Here is a 19,612-nt window from a genome sequence, read left to right as displayed (position 1 = left end):
AAGGGAATATTGGATGAATTCGTCAAAACCATTAGCATACATAACAGTAATAACAATTATTGTATTATTTTCATCCCTTGGAAGAAGCAGAGATAAAACTTTACCTCTAATTAGGACATGCATTTTTCTGCAAGTATATTTATTTCTTAGTGACAAGCACTGTGCACTTTATGTATAATGAATTGTATGTTGACTGAACCTTGGAACATTAAATGGACGCTTCAAAGCACTTTTCTTGTATATAAATGAAATGACTGATTGATAAATTGATTAATTTGCACCATGCACCCAACAATGATATTATATATTTAAGTCTGAAAGGGAACCAACTGAACTCATGTCATTATCATGCCTAGTAGACCCTACAATTTTTTTGTTAAACAATATTATTACTCGCATATATATGCCTTATGGTTTTGACCAATTCATCCGAAATCCCCTTACAAATCATGATCTAAGCGATTTTTAGTATGGGGAGTAGTGGAAAACCCCTTTAATTAACCCATCCCCGACCTGTGACGCCACGTAGGCGTCATGAAAGTCGGTGCCAATCCGACCAGGATCGCGTTCCTGCAGATCGGGTGAAAGGGTTAGGCTACTTTCACACTAGCATCGTGCACTGCACGTCGATATGCGTCGCTTTGTTGAAAAAACGCATCCTGCAAAAGTGCTTGCAGGATGCGTTTTTTCTCCATAGACTTGCATTAGCGACGCAGTGCCACACGTCGCAACCGTAGTGGGACGGTTGCGTCGTGTTGCGTCGGTCCGTCGCCACCAAAAAACGTTGCATGTAATGTTTTTTGGTGCGTCGAGACCGTCTTATCAGACCGCGCATGCGCGGCCGGAACTCCGCCCCCGCACATCACAATGGGGCAGCGGATGCGTTGAAAAACAGCATCCGCTGCCCCCGTTGTGCGGCGCTTTCACTGCTTGCGTCGGTACGTCGCAACGACGCAATTCGCCGTGCGTCGCTAGTGTGAAAGTAGCCTTAACTGAAATTTCACACGACCTGCAGGAACAGGGGAGTGGTACTTGAGTCATGGGGTGGTGGCTTCGCCCCACAGCCAAACACAACACCCCGCCCCCCCCCCCAACCCCGTGGCTACAATCGCTCGCAGAGCAATTTGTAATATTTCACCCATGAAAATTTGTGAAATATTACAATCCAGCCACGGCCAATGCTGCAATATCATCGGCCACGGCTGGAGACCCCGATCTGACCCCTCCACCGACTGACAGCGGGGATCTGCAGCCGCCAGTGTTTCCTACCCCTCCGTCCTGTCCTCCGCGCTCTCCTCTCCCCTCCACCCCGCGACCTGCCCTCCGCATCAATATCTGTCCGATCCCACCCCCCATACTTACCGAGTCCCGGTGTCCCTCCGTCTTCTCCTAGGGGCGCCGCCATCTTCCAAAATGCGCCCGCCGGATCTGCCGGCTGGCAGATTCACTCCAGGTACATGTTGATCACTGTGATAGAACCTAAAAAAAAAAATAGTAAAACACCCCTCCCCTTTATCACCCCCAAAGGTAGGGAACATAATAAAATAAAATATATTTATTTTTATTTTTCCACTAGGGTTAGGGTTGCATGCAATTAGGGTTAGGGTTTCGGTTACAATTAGGCTATGTGCACAAGGTGCGGATTTGTTTGCGGATCCGCAGCGGATTGGTAGCAGTTTTCCATCATGTTTACAGTATCATGTAAACCTATGGAAAACTAAATCTGCTGTGCCCATGGTGCGGAAAATACAACTCGGTATTTTCTGCAGCATGTCAATTCTTTGTGCGGATTCCGCAGCGTTTTACACCTGTTCCTGTATAGGAATCCGCTGGTGAAATCCGCACAAAAAACACTGGAAATCCCAGGTAAATCTGCAGGTAAAACGCCATGCGTTTTACCTGCGGATTTTTAAAAAACGGTGCGGAAAAATTCCCACACAAATCCGCAACGTGGGCACATAGCCTTAGGGTTAGGGTTGGAATTAGGGTTAGGGTTGGAATTAGGGTTAGGCTTGGAATTAGGGTTAGGCTTGGAATTAGGGTTAGGCTTGTGGTTAGGGTTTTGGTTGAGGTTAGGGTTGGGATTAGGGGTGTGTTGGGGTTAGGGTTAAGGTTGTGATTAGGGTCATGGTTAGAGTTGGGATTAGGGTTAGGGGTGTGTTGGGGTTAGTGTTGGAATTGAAGGGTTTCCACTGTTTAGGCACATCAGGGGGTCTCCAAACGCGACATGGCGCCACTATTGATTCCAGCCAGTCTTGCGTTCAAAAAGTCAAATGGCAAATGGTGCTCCCTCCTTTTCGAGCCCCGACGTGTGCCCAAACAGTGGTTTACCCCCACATATGGGGTATCAGCGTACTCAGGACAAACTGGACATCAACTTTTGGGGTCCAATTTGTCCTGTTACCCTTGTGAAAATAAAAAATTGCGGGCTAAAAAATCATTTTTGAGGAAAGAAAAATGATTTTTTTATTTTCACAGCTCTGCGTTATAAACTTTTGTGAAGCACTTGGGGGCTCAAAGTGCTCATCACACATCTAGATAAGTTCCTTGGGGGGTCTAGTTTCCAAAATGGGGTCACTTGTGGGGGAGCTCCAATGTTTAGGCACACAGGGGCTCTCCAAACGCGACATGGTGTCCGCTAACGACTGGAGCTAATTTTTCATTCAAAAAGTCAAATGGCGCTCCTTCCCTTCCAAGCCTTGCCGTGTGCACAAACAGTGGTTTACCCCCACATGTGAGGTATTGGTGTACTCAGGAGAAATCTCACCCAATTTGGTCCAGGCAATAGGTCAGACCACGCAGCCCCAACGCGCGTTTCCTCAGGGGGCTGTGCGCGAAACGCGCGTTGAGGCTGCGTGGTCTGACCTATTGCCTGGACGAAATTGGGTGAGATTATATTTTGATATAAGGATTTGCACTGCCTACACCTCAGTCACGTGTATAGGGATATAGCCACATTGGCATTATGCTTTTTTTTTACTTTGATTCATGGTGGTTAGATAGCGGTGTAATATGGAATATATACTATGATCTCTGACTTCCCAGTCCTGTGATATATGCAATTGTGTCAGACCTTTTTCTGTTTTGTGTCCTTCACTATATATTTCTTTGTCTTTGAAAAAATCTTTTTATAATCATGTATGTGGTGATTTTATGATTATATTGATAACTAATAAATAATTGATATACTTTTTATACATGGGCAGTTTTGTACTCCTTTTTTCTCTTTGTATATTTTTTCCTTCCATGTTGCTTCTGCTGCTGTGAAACACCTAAAGGGTTAATAAACGTCTTGAATGTGGTTTTGAGCACCTTGATGGATGCAGTTTTTAGAATGGTGTAACTTTTGGGTATTTTCAGCCATATAGACCCCCTCAAACTGACTTCAAATGTGAGGTGGTCCCTAAAAAAAATGGTTTTGTAAATTTTGCTGTAAAAATGAGAAATCGCAGTCAAATTTTAACCCTTATAACTTCCTAGCAAAAAAAAATTTTGTTTCCAAAATTGTGCTGATGTAAAGTAGACATGTGGGAAATGTTATTTATTAACTATTTTGTGTCACATGACTCTCTGGTTTAACAGAATAAAAATTAAAAATTTGAAAATTGCGAAATTTTCACCAAATTTCCATTTTTTTTCACAAATAAACGCAAAAATTATCGACCTAAATTTACCACTAACATGAACCCCAATATGTCACGAAAAAACAATCTCAGAATCGCTACAATACGTTGAAGCGTTCCTGAGTTATTACCTCATAAAGGGACACTGGTCAGAATAGCAAAAAATGGCGAGGTCATTAAGGTCAAAAAAGGCTGGGTCATGAAGGGGTTAAAAAAAAAAGTCATTATTTTCCAGGGGTTGTGAAGATGGTTTTTTTAAGCTTACAAGCATGTATTTCGCGCCAAAATTATTTTTTGCAATTTAGCTTAATGAAAAATGTTGCATCTTTTGTCTATTTTAGCCTCAGTGTTACACTGTCAATTGCAGGCTGCAGAATAAGTTAGGCTGGGTTCACATAGCGTTGCAGGCGTCCGTTAGACGGACTACGTTACACCGCGGCATAACGCAGTCCGTTAACGCCGCCATTACTTCCTATGTCGGGCGTGTGCTAGCGATGTGCCGTCATTGAGTGACGGACCCTCGGACATGGGCTGCAGCGTTTCCGGGTCCGTCACCGCTAGCGCAGATAGAGCATCTGCTAGCTCTATCTGTGCTAGCGCGATGGAATGTCGGCACTTGCATTAACAGCAGCCCGTTAACATATGTGTTGATCGGGCTGCTGTTAACGCAATGTGAACCTGGCCTTAACTGACAGTCTTTCAGTCAGCATGCTAGGATGGTTTGCAGAAGAGTTTGTAACTAGTGATGAGCGAGTGTATTCGTTGCTTGGGTTTTCCCGAGCACACTCGGGTGACCTCCGAGTATTTATGACTGCTCGGAGATTTCGTTGTCATCGTGGCAGCTGAATGATTTTATGAATAAATACTCGGAGGTCACCCGAGCGTGCTCGGTAAAAAACCCGAGCAACGAGTACGCTCGCTCATCACTACTTGTAACTCGTATCTGTGTTTTCTGAGGTCCTCTCAGCTGATTTATGACCCATAAAACACATAAAAGTTGAATGTGCAGTGAAACAAAGAGCCTTTTTAAAGCCAAAAGGTGCAAAACTTGTAATGAAACCCAATTGCAAAAATGATTTTTAACCTCAAATGCAAACATTTAACGTAAAAAAAAAAAAAAAAAGAATGAAAAGGCGTCCCCAAATATGGATCACACCAAATCGGAAAACCATGATAGCGGCTATAAATAACATCACTTCCTCTGGTGGACTTGTCCTAAATTACACAGATGACTCACTGAATTGACTGCAAATTGCCTCTTCAGAGAACAAGAGGACTTAAACTCTATAGTGCCACTTGTTGGAAGTAGCGATCCTACAAGTCACAATCAACCCTTTAACGAGTCATGCAATATGACTTAGGATAAAAGCCAAATCAGTATCTCAATTCGCAGACACGGTGTTTCAGCTGTTGGCAATCGTCAGTGCGAAGCACGAGAACTGATTTGGCTAGATGAGAGGCTCTGGACTGGGGTCTTAGGGGCAAAGTTTCTCAGAGCCTCTCATCTAGCCAAATTAGTTCTCATGATTCACACTGACGAGGGTCAACAGCCCGAAACACCGTGTCTGCGAATTGACGGCTCTCCATATATTGTAGGGTCTGCAAAGTGATGCCGATTTGTGGGGTCCTGGTCCTGAGGCCCCCCATATACTGCTCAGAACACATCTGTGAACTGCACAGAAATGTGCTTGCAGATTGTCCTACGAGCTCAGTAATAAACATATGGGTTTGTACAACTCTCACAGGAGCAGTGCACTTCAGAGTGATCTTTTTCAGCGGCACTGTGTAGACTATATAATATACAATAAGTTTCTTCAAATTATCGTCATCCTAAGAAAATTGTTATCCTTATTACTAAGCGTCAGTGTGTTCATACATAGACATCAATTACAATATTTATAATTGTGTAAATAAATAATTTTTTAGCATTTATTAGCATAAAATTTTCCCTGAATCAAGAGAAGCCAAGATCCAGTCAAGTATATGAAAACTATGAATCTCCCACCCAATCCACGCGGCCAGGGGTGGCTCAGCCAATGAGCGGCGCAGGATTCAAATCCCCCGCCGACTGAGCGGTGCCGTGCAAGATTTGAATCCCCCGCCAAAGCCACGCAGCACCGCTCATTGGCTGAGCCGCCCGCCTGCTGAGGTTTGGAGGGGGATTCAAATCCCACACGGCACCACTCATTTGCTAAGATAAAAGAGCGGTGCCGTGCGGTTTTAGAGCGGGATTCAAATCCCCCGCCAAAGCCGCGCGGCACTGCTCATTGGCTGAGCCGCCCCTGGCCGCGCAGCTTTGACGGGAGATTCAAATCCCGCGAGGCACCGTTCATTGGCTCAGCCAGCGGGGGATTTGAATCCCGTGCCAGGGGTGCTGAGGCAATGAGCGGTGCCGCGCGGCTTTGGTGGGGGATTTGAATCCCGCGCCGCTCATTGGCTCAGCCGCCGGCAGCTCAGCCAATGAGCGGTGCCACACGGCTTTGGCGGGTGATTTCAATCCCGTGCAGCACCGCTCATTGGCTCAGGCGGCGGGGCAGGGGATTTGAATCTCGGCGGTCAGCTCAGCCAATGAGCGGTGCCACAGAGGAAGGTTTTTTTTCCCCAATATGTATCTAATATATAATTGCCAATCGGCTCTGTCACAGCTTCCAGCGATTGTGACGCTATCCCACAATCCACGGCGGCCAGAAGTGACAAAAACTGCACCGCTATTCCATCGGGAGAGGTCATCTCCCTCCGCAGGGAGGTCAGCGGCAACGCAGCCGAGAGATGAGCGGTGCCGCTCGCATAAGAACTATGCTGACCGCCATATTGGAACACCCAAGTTATTCTTATTATTTATTTATATAGCACCGTTGATTCCATGGTGCTGTACATGAGTAGGGGTTACATACAAATTACAGATATCACTTACAGTAAGCAAACTAAATTACAGATATCACTTACAGTAAGCAAACTAACAATTACAAACTGATACAGATTAGCCGTTCTACAAGTTATGGGTATTCCGATATGGCGGCCGGGATTCATATCCCCCGCCAAGCCGCGTGGCACCGCCCCTGGCCCCTCAGCCAATGAGCGGCGCGGGATTCGAATCCCCCCTCCCCGCCGGCCGAGCCAATGAGTGGTCCCGCGCGGTTTGGCGGGGATTCAAATCCAGCGCGGCACCGCTCATTGGCTAAGCGGCGTGGGATTCAAATCCCCCGCCGGCTGAGCCAATAAGCGGTGCTGCGTGGAATTTCAATCTCACGCCAAAGCCACGCGGCCAGGGGCGGCGCGGGATTCAAATCCCCCGCCCCGCCGGCTGAGCGGTGCCATGCAGGATTTGAATCCCCCGTCAAAGCCGTGCGGCACTGCTCATTGGCTGAGCCGGCTGAGGTTTGGAGGGGAATTCAAATCCCGCGCGGCACCACTCATTGGCTCAGCCAATAAGCGGTGCCGTGCGGTTTTGGCGCGGGATTCAAATCCACTTCAAATCAAATTGGCCGAGCCGCCCCAGGCTTTGGCGTGGGATTCAAATCCCACGAGGCACCGCTTATTGTCTCAGCCGGCGGGGGATTTGAACCCCGCGCCAGGGGCGCTCAGCCAATGAGTGGTGCCGCGCAGCTTTGGCGGGAGATTTGAATCCCGCGCGGCTTTGAGCGCCGCGGGATTCAAATCCCCCGCCAAAGCTGCACGGCACCGCTCACTGGCTGAGCTGCCGCTGGCTAAGCCAATGAGCGGCTCGGGATTCAAATCTCCCGCCAAAGCCACGTGGCACCGCTCATTGGCTGAGCAGCCCCTGGCCGCGTGGCTTTGCGAGGTATTCAAATCCCGCGAGGCACCGCTCATTGTCTCAGCCGGCGGGGCAGGGGATTTGAATCCCGCGCCATGGGCGCTCAGCCAATGAGCGGTGCTGCGCGGCTTTGGCGGGGGATTTGAATCTCGCGCCGCTCAAAGCCACGCAGCGCCGCTCAAAGCCACGCAGCGCCGCTCAAAGCCACGCAGCGCCGCTCAAAGCCACGCAGCGCCGCTCGTTGGCTGAGCTGCCGCCGGCTGAGCCAATGAGCGGCTCGGGATTCACATCCCCCGCCGAGCCGGGGGATTTGAATCCCGGCGGGCGGCTCAGCCAATTGTTCATTTCAAACGCACTCCTGATGCAATAGCATCGGGCCTATTTCTAGTATATAATATTCATTATGTAGACTAGAGGGCAGGTCACTGACAGATCAGTGACCTATCAGAAGCTATACTGATGAATACCTAATCAGAGAACCACATGAAGACCACCCCCCAGATCGCCCCGGGGCATGGGCATATAATTAACTCAAAACTGAAAATAAAAGATAAAACAACAAGACAGATTTCATCAACCAAGGTATTATTTTAATCAGTGTAACTGCGCCGACCTGACACTGTCTGTAGGTTACTGAGCACAATCCTGGTGACAGGTTCCCTTTAAAGTTGAGTTTCGTAAAAGATTTTGCACCATTCGCCCTCTATAGCTTCTGGGTTGTACTGTTAATTGTTGGCTGCAGATTTGCATTATCGAATAATTCATCAGTGGGAGCGATCTGATGGGGTATTTGAAACTCTGATTTGTCTCAGGGAAGAGTCAACATAATTAGGAAGGGGATTGCAATGCTCGGACTAGCCAGCAGTTGTCCTGATCCAAGCTTGACAGCTGCATTGAAATTTATCCAGTCAAGGTCCTGTCGGGAGAGCCGCCGGCCAGTCCAAGTATTGCGTTTGTGATCCCCATGTGAGTAATACTGATGTCTGACTCTTACCTCAGAGAGATAGATAAAAGTTACAAACTCCCTGTCACAACAAGTTGACTGACAGATCCATTGTGCACTGAGTAATGAGCAGGGAAACAGCATCTAGAAGCCAAATGGTGCCATTTTTTAATGAAACCATTTGTAGAAACTATTTCAGTCCAAATACATGCATTTAAATAAAAAACAATATCCCCATATCCTTCTATGCACACACACACACATTTCACTGCAAATGCAAGTAATGATTAAAGGTAAAAAAATGGCGAATTCTCAATTATGCAGGTAGCATTTTTAGGGCATTTATATGAAAAGCCTAAACATGTATTTATGCAAATTGTCGCAAGGAACTGAAGGCAAAACCACACATTGGTTTCCTACAAATTTCCATGGTTTCAAGAGTTAGCAATTGCAAATCACAAAAAAAAAAATAGTTCACCTGCATTTACCACATTAACCAGAAACTGAATTCAAAAATTATTCCTTGCCACAGGATGCACTACCACATGTACACACACTCTAAGGCTATGTGCACATGTTCAAGTTTTTTTCGCGATAAAAACTCATTAAAAACGCATACATTATGCATCCTATCATTTAGAATGCATGCTGCATGTTTTGTGCACATGATGCGTTTTTTTTCTGCAAAAAAACGCATTGCGGTAAAAAAAGCAGCATGTTCATTAATTTTGCGGATATTCTGCTTTTTTCCCGCTATTCTGTGCATTGGGAAAAACCGCAAAAAAAAAAAAAACCGCACAAAAAACTCGTCAAAAAAACACGAAAAAAACGCACGCGGATTTCTGGCAGAAATGTCCGGTTTTTGTCAGGAAAATTTCTGCAAGAAATCCTGACGTGTGTACATACCCTAATGCAAAATAGGAAATCAGCTAAGTAAATGAGTTGAGATATCTCATCTACAATCTGGAATTTCAGATTTTATTGTGGGCTTCACTCTTGCAATCCAGAAGGTGAAATTCACAACAAAATCCGCATGGAACAACTTGCGGTTTTTGATGCGGAAATGCTGCAGATATGTAGCTGTGAATCTGCAATGTGTGCTCCAGGCTTAGGCTACGTTCACACGATCAGGATTTCCATCCTTTTTTTTTCCTGCCCGTTTTTGGAAAACGGCAGCTAAATTCCGCAGTGAATTTGAGCTGCGTTTTCTGATCCTTTTTCTTCAGCGTTTTCCACTGCGGGTTTCCAATAGCAGTTTCCTATTGGAGCTGCTGGAAAACCGGTGCGGAATCCGCTGAAAGAATTGACATGCTACTTCTTTTTTCCGCTGGAAAATCCGCGCGGATTTTCCAGCGGAAAAACGGATCGTTAGCACAGCGGTTTTGGTTTTCCATTGGGTTACATTGTACTGTAACCAACATGGAAAACTGATCCGGATCCGCAGCTGAAAATCCGCTACGGATCCGGATCAAAATCCGGATCGTGTGAACGTAGCCTTAGGGTACGTTCAGAAGGAGTTTGGACAGAAAGAGTTTACGGTGATCTCTGCGCATGAATTGTACCGTCTTATTTTAGGACAAATGATCACTGCATAACTCAAAGAGAAAGGATATCACAGAAAATAGAGATTTCTGGAATAAAAAAAAATCTAACATAGCTCCATAACCTTAAAATGTGTATAAGAGGGGCTGTGTCTGGGATGCTATGTTGAGAGGACCTTGTCTGAGTTGCTCCCACCAGGCATTGCTTTTAACCCCTTAGTGACGGAGCAAATTTTTTTTTAATCTGACCAGTGTCAATTTGTGTGGTAATAACTCTGGAATGCTTCAACAAAATCCCAGTGATTTTGAGACTGTTTTTTCATGACACATTATACTTTATGATAATGGTAAATTTAGGTTGATATGTTTTGTGTTTATTTATAAAAAAAATATCAGAAATTTGAGAAAAATGTTAAAAAAATTAGCAATTTTAAAACTCTCAATGATTATCCCTTTAATCCAGATAGTCATACCATAGCAAAACATTAATAAATAACATTTCCCACATGTCGGCTTTAGATCAGCACCATTTATAAAATGTTATTTTATTTTGTTAGCATTTTAGGAGGTTTAAAAATGTAGCAGTAATTTTTCATTTTTTTAAGGAAATTTACAAAATTTATTTTTTACGGACTTATCCATGATTGAAGTGACTTTAGGGGTCCCATATATTGGGAAAACCCCAAAACTTATACCATTTTAGAAACAGCACCCCCTGACATATTGAAAACCGCAGTCAGGTAGTTTATTAACCCTTCAGGTGCTTTACAGGAATTAATGCAAAGTGGTATGACAGAAATGAAAATGTGTATTTTTACCACCTAAATGCCTCTAACTTCTGAACAGATTACTATAGCCAGCAGACTCTAAGTCCGCTATTTGGTCATGAATTGCCACGGCAAACATCAGGACCACAAAAGCATGATCTGAGGGCACCAATTGGGATAAAGAGGAAGCCCCCACACTCTGTTAACCATTTATAATGAAGTAGTCACTATTGACAGCAGCATCTAAGGGGTTAAACAGATTTGGACGGTGCAAACACTGATAATGGCTTATACAGCAAGTTGCCAGCTATAGTGCACAACTGACAGCTGCAGGATTGTCACCTGTATGGGGAGGCAATTCTCTTATATCTCAAGTCAGTTAAATGACGTATTGGTGGTCATTAAGGGGTTAATTAAGCTCAAAGCACTATCATGCTGAGACGATGAGACAGTCGTCACGCAGGAGGACAGTTGGCTCGGGGGTCTGGATGCGGGGGAGCTGCTGCCCGTGGCCGTAGAGGATGAGCTTGGATGGGGTAACGAGGATGGGCATATGGGAGTTGTCCCTTAGCAGCGGCAGGCTCGCGATGGGCTGAATGAACGGGGCCCACCTGTACAACGCAGCCTGCAAGATGGCAGCTCGGTGCCTGAGGAGTCTGGAGGTCAGCTCTCCCTCCAATCCCTTGCAGCATCTTGCCCCTGGGCCCTCTTTATTACCTAGAGCGAAGAAAACCCCCCTGAAAAAGATTAGAGCGGACTGGGGCATAGCAGACACGCTCTCTTTCAGGGATTCCTCCCAAACATCTTATAATACCAATAATGAGGGGGATTGTAGTGATTTTACTGGGGATTCTTCTGAGGAGGAGGAAGTTCTAGCTGGCGACCTCCCTCCAGCACCATGGAGGAAATTCCTATCACATTTTCCCCCTAAGGAGGACTTCAAATCCCTAATAGAATAGGTCAAGGACACGAGCAGGTCTGAGATAGCTTGTGTGTGACAGGATCTGCAGCTTCTGACCGGCAGTATTCTGTAGGGGGATCAATAGATATCATATAGCTGAACTGCACCAGTTAACAAAAGACTGTAAGAGACCTCCAGGTTCATCTAGAACATATTGATAATAGGGGAGGAGATTTCATATTAGGGTGAGAGGTATCCCAGAGCCTAATGACCAGGAAAATCCTTAACTAATTCTCCAACCGATCTTTAATTCTGACAGGACTCATCGTGCTCTGCAGCCTAAAGGATCGACTACCCACGTTACATCATCTGTTGTCTTCATGATTATGAGACGAAAGAAAAGATTATGCCAAAGGCCAAGTCTCAGAAGGAGATATCATATTTGGGTACTGAAATCCAGTTGTTTCCACATTTGTCTCGTATTACCCTACAGAAATGAAGGCTTCTTAAACATCTATTAAACATCCTAAAAGATCTCCAAATACCTTATAGATGGGGTTTTCCTTCTGCCCTGACTGCTCGATGGGAGGCAATTTCTGCGACATTGCATACCCTGGAGGATTTACCAGTTTTTTTGTGAAGCTGTGGGACTACAGCCCCCCAAAATTAAACACTGGGAAACCCATATACCCTAGGAGGCACCATCTCCGGTCTGCAACCAAAAAAGAACAAGGGAGCAGAGGGGACCAGGAGACAAGGGCGACAGGAGGGGACTACCTCATGCTAGACCTCGCTGAGTTTGTTTTAAATCATGTTGGATAGCACTAATGCTTCTTGCTTCTTATTTCTTACCATGTGGTTTTGGGTTTATTGTACTCACTTATTTCTTTCTAGAAGTACTGGCCGGTACATGTATACTCCTACAATGTTAGCTAAGATAGGTGTAGAGCTGTTTCTATGTCATGCAGAGTTTCCTCAAGTTGTAAGCATTATAACCCTGTGGGAACTCTGGACAGTTCTGTTGGAAAGGGTTTCTTTTTCTTTGTGTTTTTTCTCCTCCTTGCGCAGGTTAAACTCTGGGCTCTGCCCCCTAGGTAAATATTCCTGGGGTTAAGTTTTCCTAATCGAATTGCTAGTGGGCTCATTTTCTTCAGGAGTAACCCCAAGCCAGGAGTTTTTTCCAGGAAATTATGGTTTTTACTACACTAGTCTGCACTTTTTTTCCTTTTTGTATGTCTTTCTCTTTTCCTTCCTTCTCTACCCCCTCCATTTGCTTTAGCAGAGTTTCTTGGGCAGAAGCTGAGGGAATTCTTGGAGGGTCTGGAAAATCGTTATCTATCGGGAGGCTTCAGATGGGAGACAAGCTCAGGGTCTCCTAAACGAGTGAGTAGCGTATATGAAATAGACACACATTGGCCTCTTCATCATGACTCGCATAGTATCACTTGACATAAGGGGTCTTATTTCCTCTGGGAAGAGGACGCTTACTTTGCAGGAGATGAAGTCTCAGAAAGCCAATATAGCGTTTTTACAGGAGACCCATTATGATAAAACAGGCATATTTAAGTTTGCACTTAATTCTTTTCCCGTGTCCTATTCAGCTAAAAATAACAATAGAGGAGGTGTGGCAATTTTATTATCATCAAATTGTCCACTGCAGGTGACTAAGGGTACCGTTACACAAAACGATTTACCAACGATTACGACCAGCGATACGACCTGGCCGTGATCGTTGGTAAGTCGTTGTGTGGTCGCTGGAGAGCTGTCACACAGACAACTCTCCAGCGACCAACGATGCCGAAGTCCCCGGGTAACCAGGGTAAACATCGGGTTACTAAGCGCAGGGCCGCGCTTAGTAACCCGATGATTACCCTGGTTACCAGCTTAATCGTAAAATTAAAAAAACACATACTCACATTCCGGTGCCTGTGTCCGCTTCCCTGCACTCCTCCTGCATCCTGTGTAAGCGCCGGCCAAAGCAGAGCGGTGACGTCACCGCTGTGCTCTGCTTTCACTTTACGGCCGGCGCTCACAGTCAGTGCAGGGAAGCAGACGGCTAGGGACCTGACGGACACCGGAATGTAAGTATGTACGGTTTGTTTTTTTTTACATTTACGATGGTAACCAGGGTAAATATCGGGTTACTAAGCGCGGCCCTGCGCTTAGTAACCCGATGTTTACCCTGGTTACAAGCGAACGCATCGCTGGATCGCTGTCACACACACCGATCCAGCGATGACAGCGGGAGATCCAGCGACGAAATAAAGTTCCAAACGATCTGCTACGACGTACGATTCTCAGCGGGGTCCCTGATCGCCGCTGCGTGTCAGACACAGCGATATCGTATGGATATCGCTGGAACGTCACGGATCATGCCGTCGTAGCGATCAAAGTGCCAATGTGAGACGGTACCCTAAGACACATATTGATCCGGGGGTAGGTTTGTTGCCTTGGAGGCACTTCTAAGGGGTAAACCAATTACCTTATGTAATATATGTCCTCCGAATTCAGGACAGATCTGTTTTTTACTGAAGATATTTTCCTTACTCCAGAAACTCCTGCCGCGGCAATACTAATAGGAGATTTTAATGTCCCCTTTTCAGAAATATATGACAGGCACTCAGGTGTATCTCAGGAGTAGAGGTTAAAAATAAAATATATACAATATTTTTTGCAGATGTTCTTTTACCCTCACTAAGCTTCAATCAACACTTTCTAATCTCATGGATACTTTAAAAGTATATGGTCATTTATTGGGATATAGATTAAACAAATCCAAAAGAGAAGCCTTGCCTTTGAATATTCCTCCTAGTGCTCTTGAACATTTAATAAACTTCACGTTGAAATGGAAAACAGAGGCCATCAAATATTTGGGTGGTCAATTTATCCTCTTCCTTTAATTGTCTATGTATGTAACTATCCATTCCTCTTTGGTGAATTGAAAAGGTTGTTAACTAAATGGATGCCACTTTCGCTCTCATTGATAGGTCATATAGATTCAATTAAAATGTTTTTCCTTCCCAAATAACTTATTTTGAGTCTCTTCCTATCTGGGTCCCTTAAGTCTCTTTAAGCTGCCATAATGAGATTTATTTGGAATGGTAGACATCACAGGATCTCAAAGCGTGTCCTTAACTCTCATAAATTACAGGTAGGCCTGTCGGTCCCTTATATCGTTAAGTATTATTGGGTGGCTCACTTAAGGATTCCTTCGTGGGCTCCGTTATGGGCTGATAATAAATGGACCGAAATAGAAAAGCTACGGTTGGTCCAGATTCATCCGAATTGCCTTTTGTGGACAACTAAGTCCATTAAGATACCATGTACTTTATTGGGTCCTATGCAGTTTACAAGAGAGGTTTGACTCATGTATGGAGCCTTCCCTAATTCTCCAATATCATATATTTATCAACACCTGATCCCAAATAGTCTGAATTCAGCAATGGTTCACCAGTGGATTTCGGCGGGTTTATTCAGATATGCGGATTTGGTGGATGGGGACATGCTTGAGATTCTTTCGTTTGACCTTATCAAGTCTCTAATAGAGAGTTCTTTCAGTTTATATAGATTAAACATCTTAACATGTTGAGTCCTCACTAAATGGCTAAACGAGTATCTCTCAACCAATTAACTTTCAAAAGATATACAAAAGGGGCCCGTCAACTAAAGGGTTAATTTTGAACATTTATAGGATTATAAACTCTTCTCAGGGGACCACCAGTTAAAACATTCCTATATGAGAAGATGGGAGTCTATCTTTGGGAAGGTGCTGTCCCCCCCAATGTTGGCAGGGCATTTGGGAAAAAGCGGCCAAATTTTGTATCCTGCATCCTCTATAAGGAAAATCAGTATAAAATATTTATGCTTTGGCATCATACTCCATAGCTCATCCACAAATTGAATCACCAGCTCCCAAATTTATGCTGGTGTTGTAGTTCAGCGGTGGGTTCCCAATATATCTTCTGGTCCTGCCCAGGGATGACTGGATTCTGGTAAGAGGTGAAAGTTCTCTATGTGGAGGTTGAGCTGGATCCTGCTATCTACCTACTAAATGTTTCTTCTAGAGGGATGGGGAAGAACTCGGCCAAGTTATTATCGCATATGCTAACTGCAGCTAGATGTTTGATTGCTCTTCAATGGAAGCAGACCATTCCTCCCTCTTTCCAAAACTTATTTAACAGAATAGCTGACATCCACTGGAAGGAATATATGATGGCCTTGATGAATGCGAGAATGGACAGATTTGAAGTTTGCTGGGCCCCCTGAGACTATTTTTGGGCTCAAAAATAACAGTTAGGTTTTCTGTTCCTCTGGTCTTCTGTGTCTTACCTCCCTCCCTCATTGTGTGTGTCCTGTCTTTTTATGTGATGCTTCTTTGACAAGTATTCTGTTACGAATTCAAGACGGAGTTGATTTAATATGGCGTCAACTATAGCCTTTATTGAGTCCCATTAGCCCTAACTGTATCACTATCAAATTTGGTCTGTCGCCACTTCAAGTGAATAATTCATCATTATTGTACTTCGACCTTGAGGATTCTTAAAGTTGTTTATTTAATTAATTGTTCAAACTCTTGTTTTTGAATGTTAAAACTATATAAAATTTAATGCAAATTACAGTTATAAAAAAAAGTGTATCAGATATCAAGGGGATGATTTATAGATGCAATATTCTGTGTACAGACAGGATCACTGGTACTCACAATAACATCATGCTGGCCCAGCACAGGCATCTCCCACAGCGACTGATTGGTGAACCGATTGAAATAATAAGGTCGGCTTTCCCTCTTACTCCAACACTTCTCCCATCCAGCCTGCAAAAGCTCATCTGGAGAAACATTGCAAATATGAGAATCACATCATACAGCTTAAAATAAAACCCTCATGAATGCCCTGTCTTACCAGGCAAATCAGAGAAGACACGCTGAGGCCGAGGTGAGCTAGATGTACTTGGGGAGAGGCTGATCAAGGCGGCATCCTCCTTAGGACTTCCATGGTTGTCCCGGGCCATTTTTGCAGGGTCAGTCTAGCATTGAAAAACAGAAACACATTTATTGGCATGATGGTTAGATTCTCAGTTGTGTACAGTAATGTTATTAATGTAGAGGCACAAGAATAACCATCTTATCAGTGGAAGGCTGTATAGGAACACCACAGCCCTATATGTACAGAAAAATGAAATATACCCTTGTTTATTGCATCTCTTGTGGATTAGTTCATCTTTTAATTAAAAGGGGATTCCAGCTCAAATAAGTTAAAGGGAGTCTGTCACCTACTTTTTCGTATATAAGCTTCAGCCACCGCCATCACGGCTTATCTACAGCATTCTGTAATGCTGTAGATAAGCCCCCCGATGTAACCTGAAAGATGAGAAAAAGAGGTTAGATTATATTCACCTGGGAGGGCGGTCTGGTCCGATGGGCGTCGCGGTCTGGGACCTCCCCATCTTCATGCGATGACGTCCTCTTCCTTGCTGTCGCGGCTCCTGCGCAGGCGTACTTTGTCTGCCCTGTTGAGGGCAGCGCAAAGTACTGCAGTGCGCAGGTGTCGGGAAAGGTCTGAGAAGCCAAGCGCCTGCGCACTGCAGTACTTTACGCTGCCCTCAACAGGGCAGATAAAGTACGCCTGCGCAGGAGCCGCGACAGCAAGGAAGAGAACCTCATCGCATGAAGATGGGAGGCGCCACACCTGGACCTCAACGCCCATCAGATCGGACCGCCCCCCCCCAGGTGAGTATAATCTACACTGGTTTTTCTTATCTTGCAGGTTACATCGGGGGCATATCTACAGCATTACAGAATGTTGTAGATAAGCCCCTGATGGCGGTGGCCGAAGCTTATATACGAAAAAGTAGGTGATAGATTCCCTTTAATACCTATCCAATGGATAGGCTTTAACTGTTGGGCCGATGTGTGTCTCACCCCTAAAGTTCAAAAGAGTACCCTGCCGTCTCCTCCACTGGCCTGAAGACTGCGACACTGAATATACATAAGTGTCCGAGAACAGCGCTTTGGTATCTTCGTCAAAGCTGCAGAAATTAATTTACAACCTGCTGTTCCATTCAACTCCTCAGCAAGTGAAGAACAACGAGGGGTACAAGTCCTTCATTCTGTCAATCTGTGGAAGTCCCATCAGTGGAAAAGTGATAACTTGCATACACTGGCTTCTAAACTATGTACACAAAAAGTTAAACTGTCCTTTACATAATCTCTTAATCTATTTCGTGGTTAGCACATTTATTACATAACCATAGTTCATCTGCAGCAGTCCCTCCAGCAATTGCTATACTGGAGGGGAGGAGAGAAATGGATCTCCCGTGTGCTGTGCCAATAGGTAAAAGAAATCTTTTTCTACAACTGTGAGGCCGGGTGCCCACAATCCGGATCCACGTTCGCTACGTCCAAAGTGCAGCAGTCTATTGAACACAGGTGAATCTGTATGTTTTCACTGAATCATGCGGATTCACAGAGTTCAATACATTCTATTAATGTCTCCGCTAGAGAAATTGACATGCTTCAGTCTTTAAAGACGCGCCAGATGTCCGTGGCCGTATGTGGACGCATAGTGGACATGGGATATCTTGAAATCCCATCCACAATGCTGTAACAGTAGGCCGCAGCTGGTTTGACACAACATTAGTATGCAGCGTCAAACCCGCAACAACAACATCGTGGGCACATACCCTTACATTTTTTATTTCAGTGGTAAAATAGTGTTGCAATTTCTATAGAGGAAGAAAACAAAAGCAGACACCACCTTTCATGCTTGTTTCATGCATTAGCATCAGCTCCATGAATTGCATTTTGCAACCATTGTACAATATTTTGAGAATGTTTTACATAATCCTCCAATCACACAGAGGATAGTAATCATTTACAAACCCACATATTATGATACATTCACATAGCGCCATCATATTCTGTGGTTCTCTACACAGTAAAAGATCTATAACTTGGGTTGTAATGAAGATACTTTAGCGGAGAGCCCCGGCCGTATGCTAACAAGCTATGAATGAGCTGCCACATTAATGGGTGATGTTATGACTTGTCTTCATTGCAGTTTAACAAGTACATTTACTATAGCTTGGGGCTTTACACAGGTAATTTTTATTTTATCAGTTTATAATTACAGAGCACCTTCATGATGCAATAAGTTGTAAGCTTAATTCATTACAGTGTACGCCATCCTACACTCAGCATGCCGCCGTATGGTGCCACATTGTGGAGATATTCCCTAAAGGCAATGCTTCAGGGGAGAATCGCTCTATACTAGAGCATCCAATGGAACAAGACATTTTATTTTTACGCTTATGTCTCATGTGAAACTGGAAGAAATAGTCGGGTAAAGCTAAATGCCCGCTGCCTCGGGGAACTTAGTGTAATATGTAAGAAAAGCTCCCAGTGCAAACATTAATGTTGCTTTCAATAACTGTTGGCCAGCAGCTATTTCTCCCAATTGCCCTAATACATGCTCACATAACGGAGCTTTTTTATGTGCACTCAATGGACAGACAACTTATGTCCCATTTACATAAGTCAATATTCGGTTTGGACGAGCAATCACGAGAATTTTTCGGGTGTGATGACCTTTAGGCATGCATAAAAATCATCGTTATCGGCACCATACAGTCCTGAAGAAACAGGTGATAACTTAAGCTGTATAGGGACAGACCGATCACATTAGTGATTATTCTGTCCCCATCAATTTTACTATAAACAGTCCGCTAAACGACCACTGATTTGCATGTTGCTAATCGGCAGACTTTTAATGCCCTGGATTGGCCTGCCTAAATGGGTCATAAGCTGTTTCCAGACTCCTCTGCACGTGGCTTACCTCTCCAAAAAGATGAAGTATTGAGAATGCCAAAATTCAACATCCCTATCCTACTAGAATTGGGATAGCGAATCCCGACAAAACTGGAAGATGATTTTGACTTTGTGCGCGTGTATAAGCTGTCATAAAATCAAAGCAGTGGAACCATTTTTTCAGAATAAAACATGCAGCTCCTGCAGAAAGCTATATTACAGCAATTTGATGCGTTATGTCTGTATGCATTTTATGGG

The 19,612-nt window shown here is 44.5% G+C and overlaps 1 protein-coding gene across 2 annotated transcripts in view; it reads right to left on the bottom strand.

Moving 5' to 3' along the window:
* PCIF1 (phosphorylated CTD interacting factor 1) overlaps window positions 1-19,612 on the bottom strand; it is a 128,862-nt gene that overhangs the window by 100,199 nt on the left and 9,051 nt on the right. For both annotated transcript variants that reach the window (XM_077251689.1, XM_077251690.1), the window contains exons 2-3: window positions 16,452-16,575; window positions 16,253-16,377 (exon numbers count right to left, since the gene is read on the bottom strand). In XM_077251689.1, coding sequence (XP_077107804.1) covers window positions 16,253-16,377; window positions 16,452-16,560 — 234 coding nt within the window. In that variant the 5' untranslated portion in view covers window positions 16,561-16,575. The remainder of the gene's footprint in view (window positions 1-16,252; window positions 16,378-16,451; window positions 16,576-19,612) is intronic.

Source organism: Ranitomeya variabilis, chromosome 4 (assembly GCF_051348905.1).
Source record: "Ranitomeya variabilis isolate aRanVar5 chromosome 4, aRanVar5.hap1, whole genome shotgun sequence".
Classification (NCBI taxonomy): Eukaryota; Metazoa; Chordata; class Amphibia; order Anura; family Dendrobatidae; genus Ranitomeya; species Ranitomeya variabilis.
The sequence above is the reverse complement of the archived record's forward strand: the minus strand, read 5'-3'. Positions and strand labels throughout refer to the sequence as shown.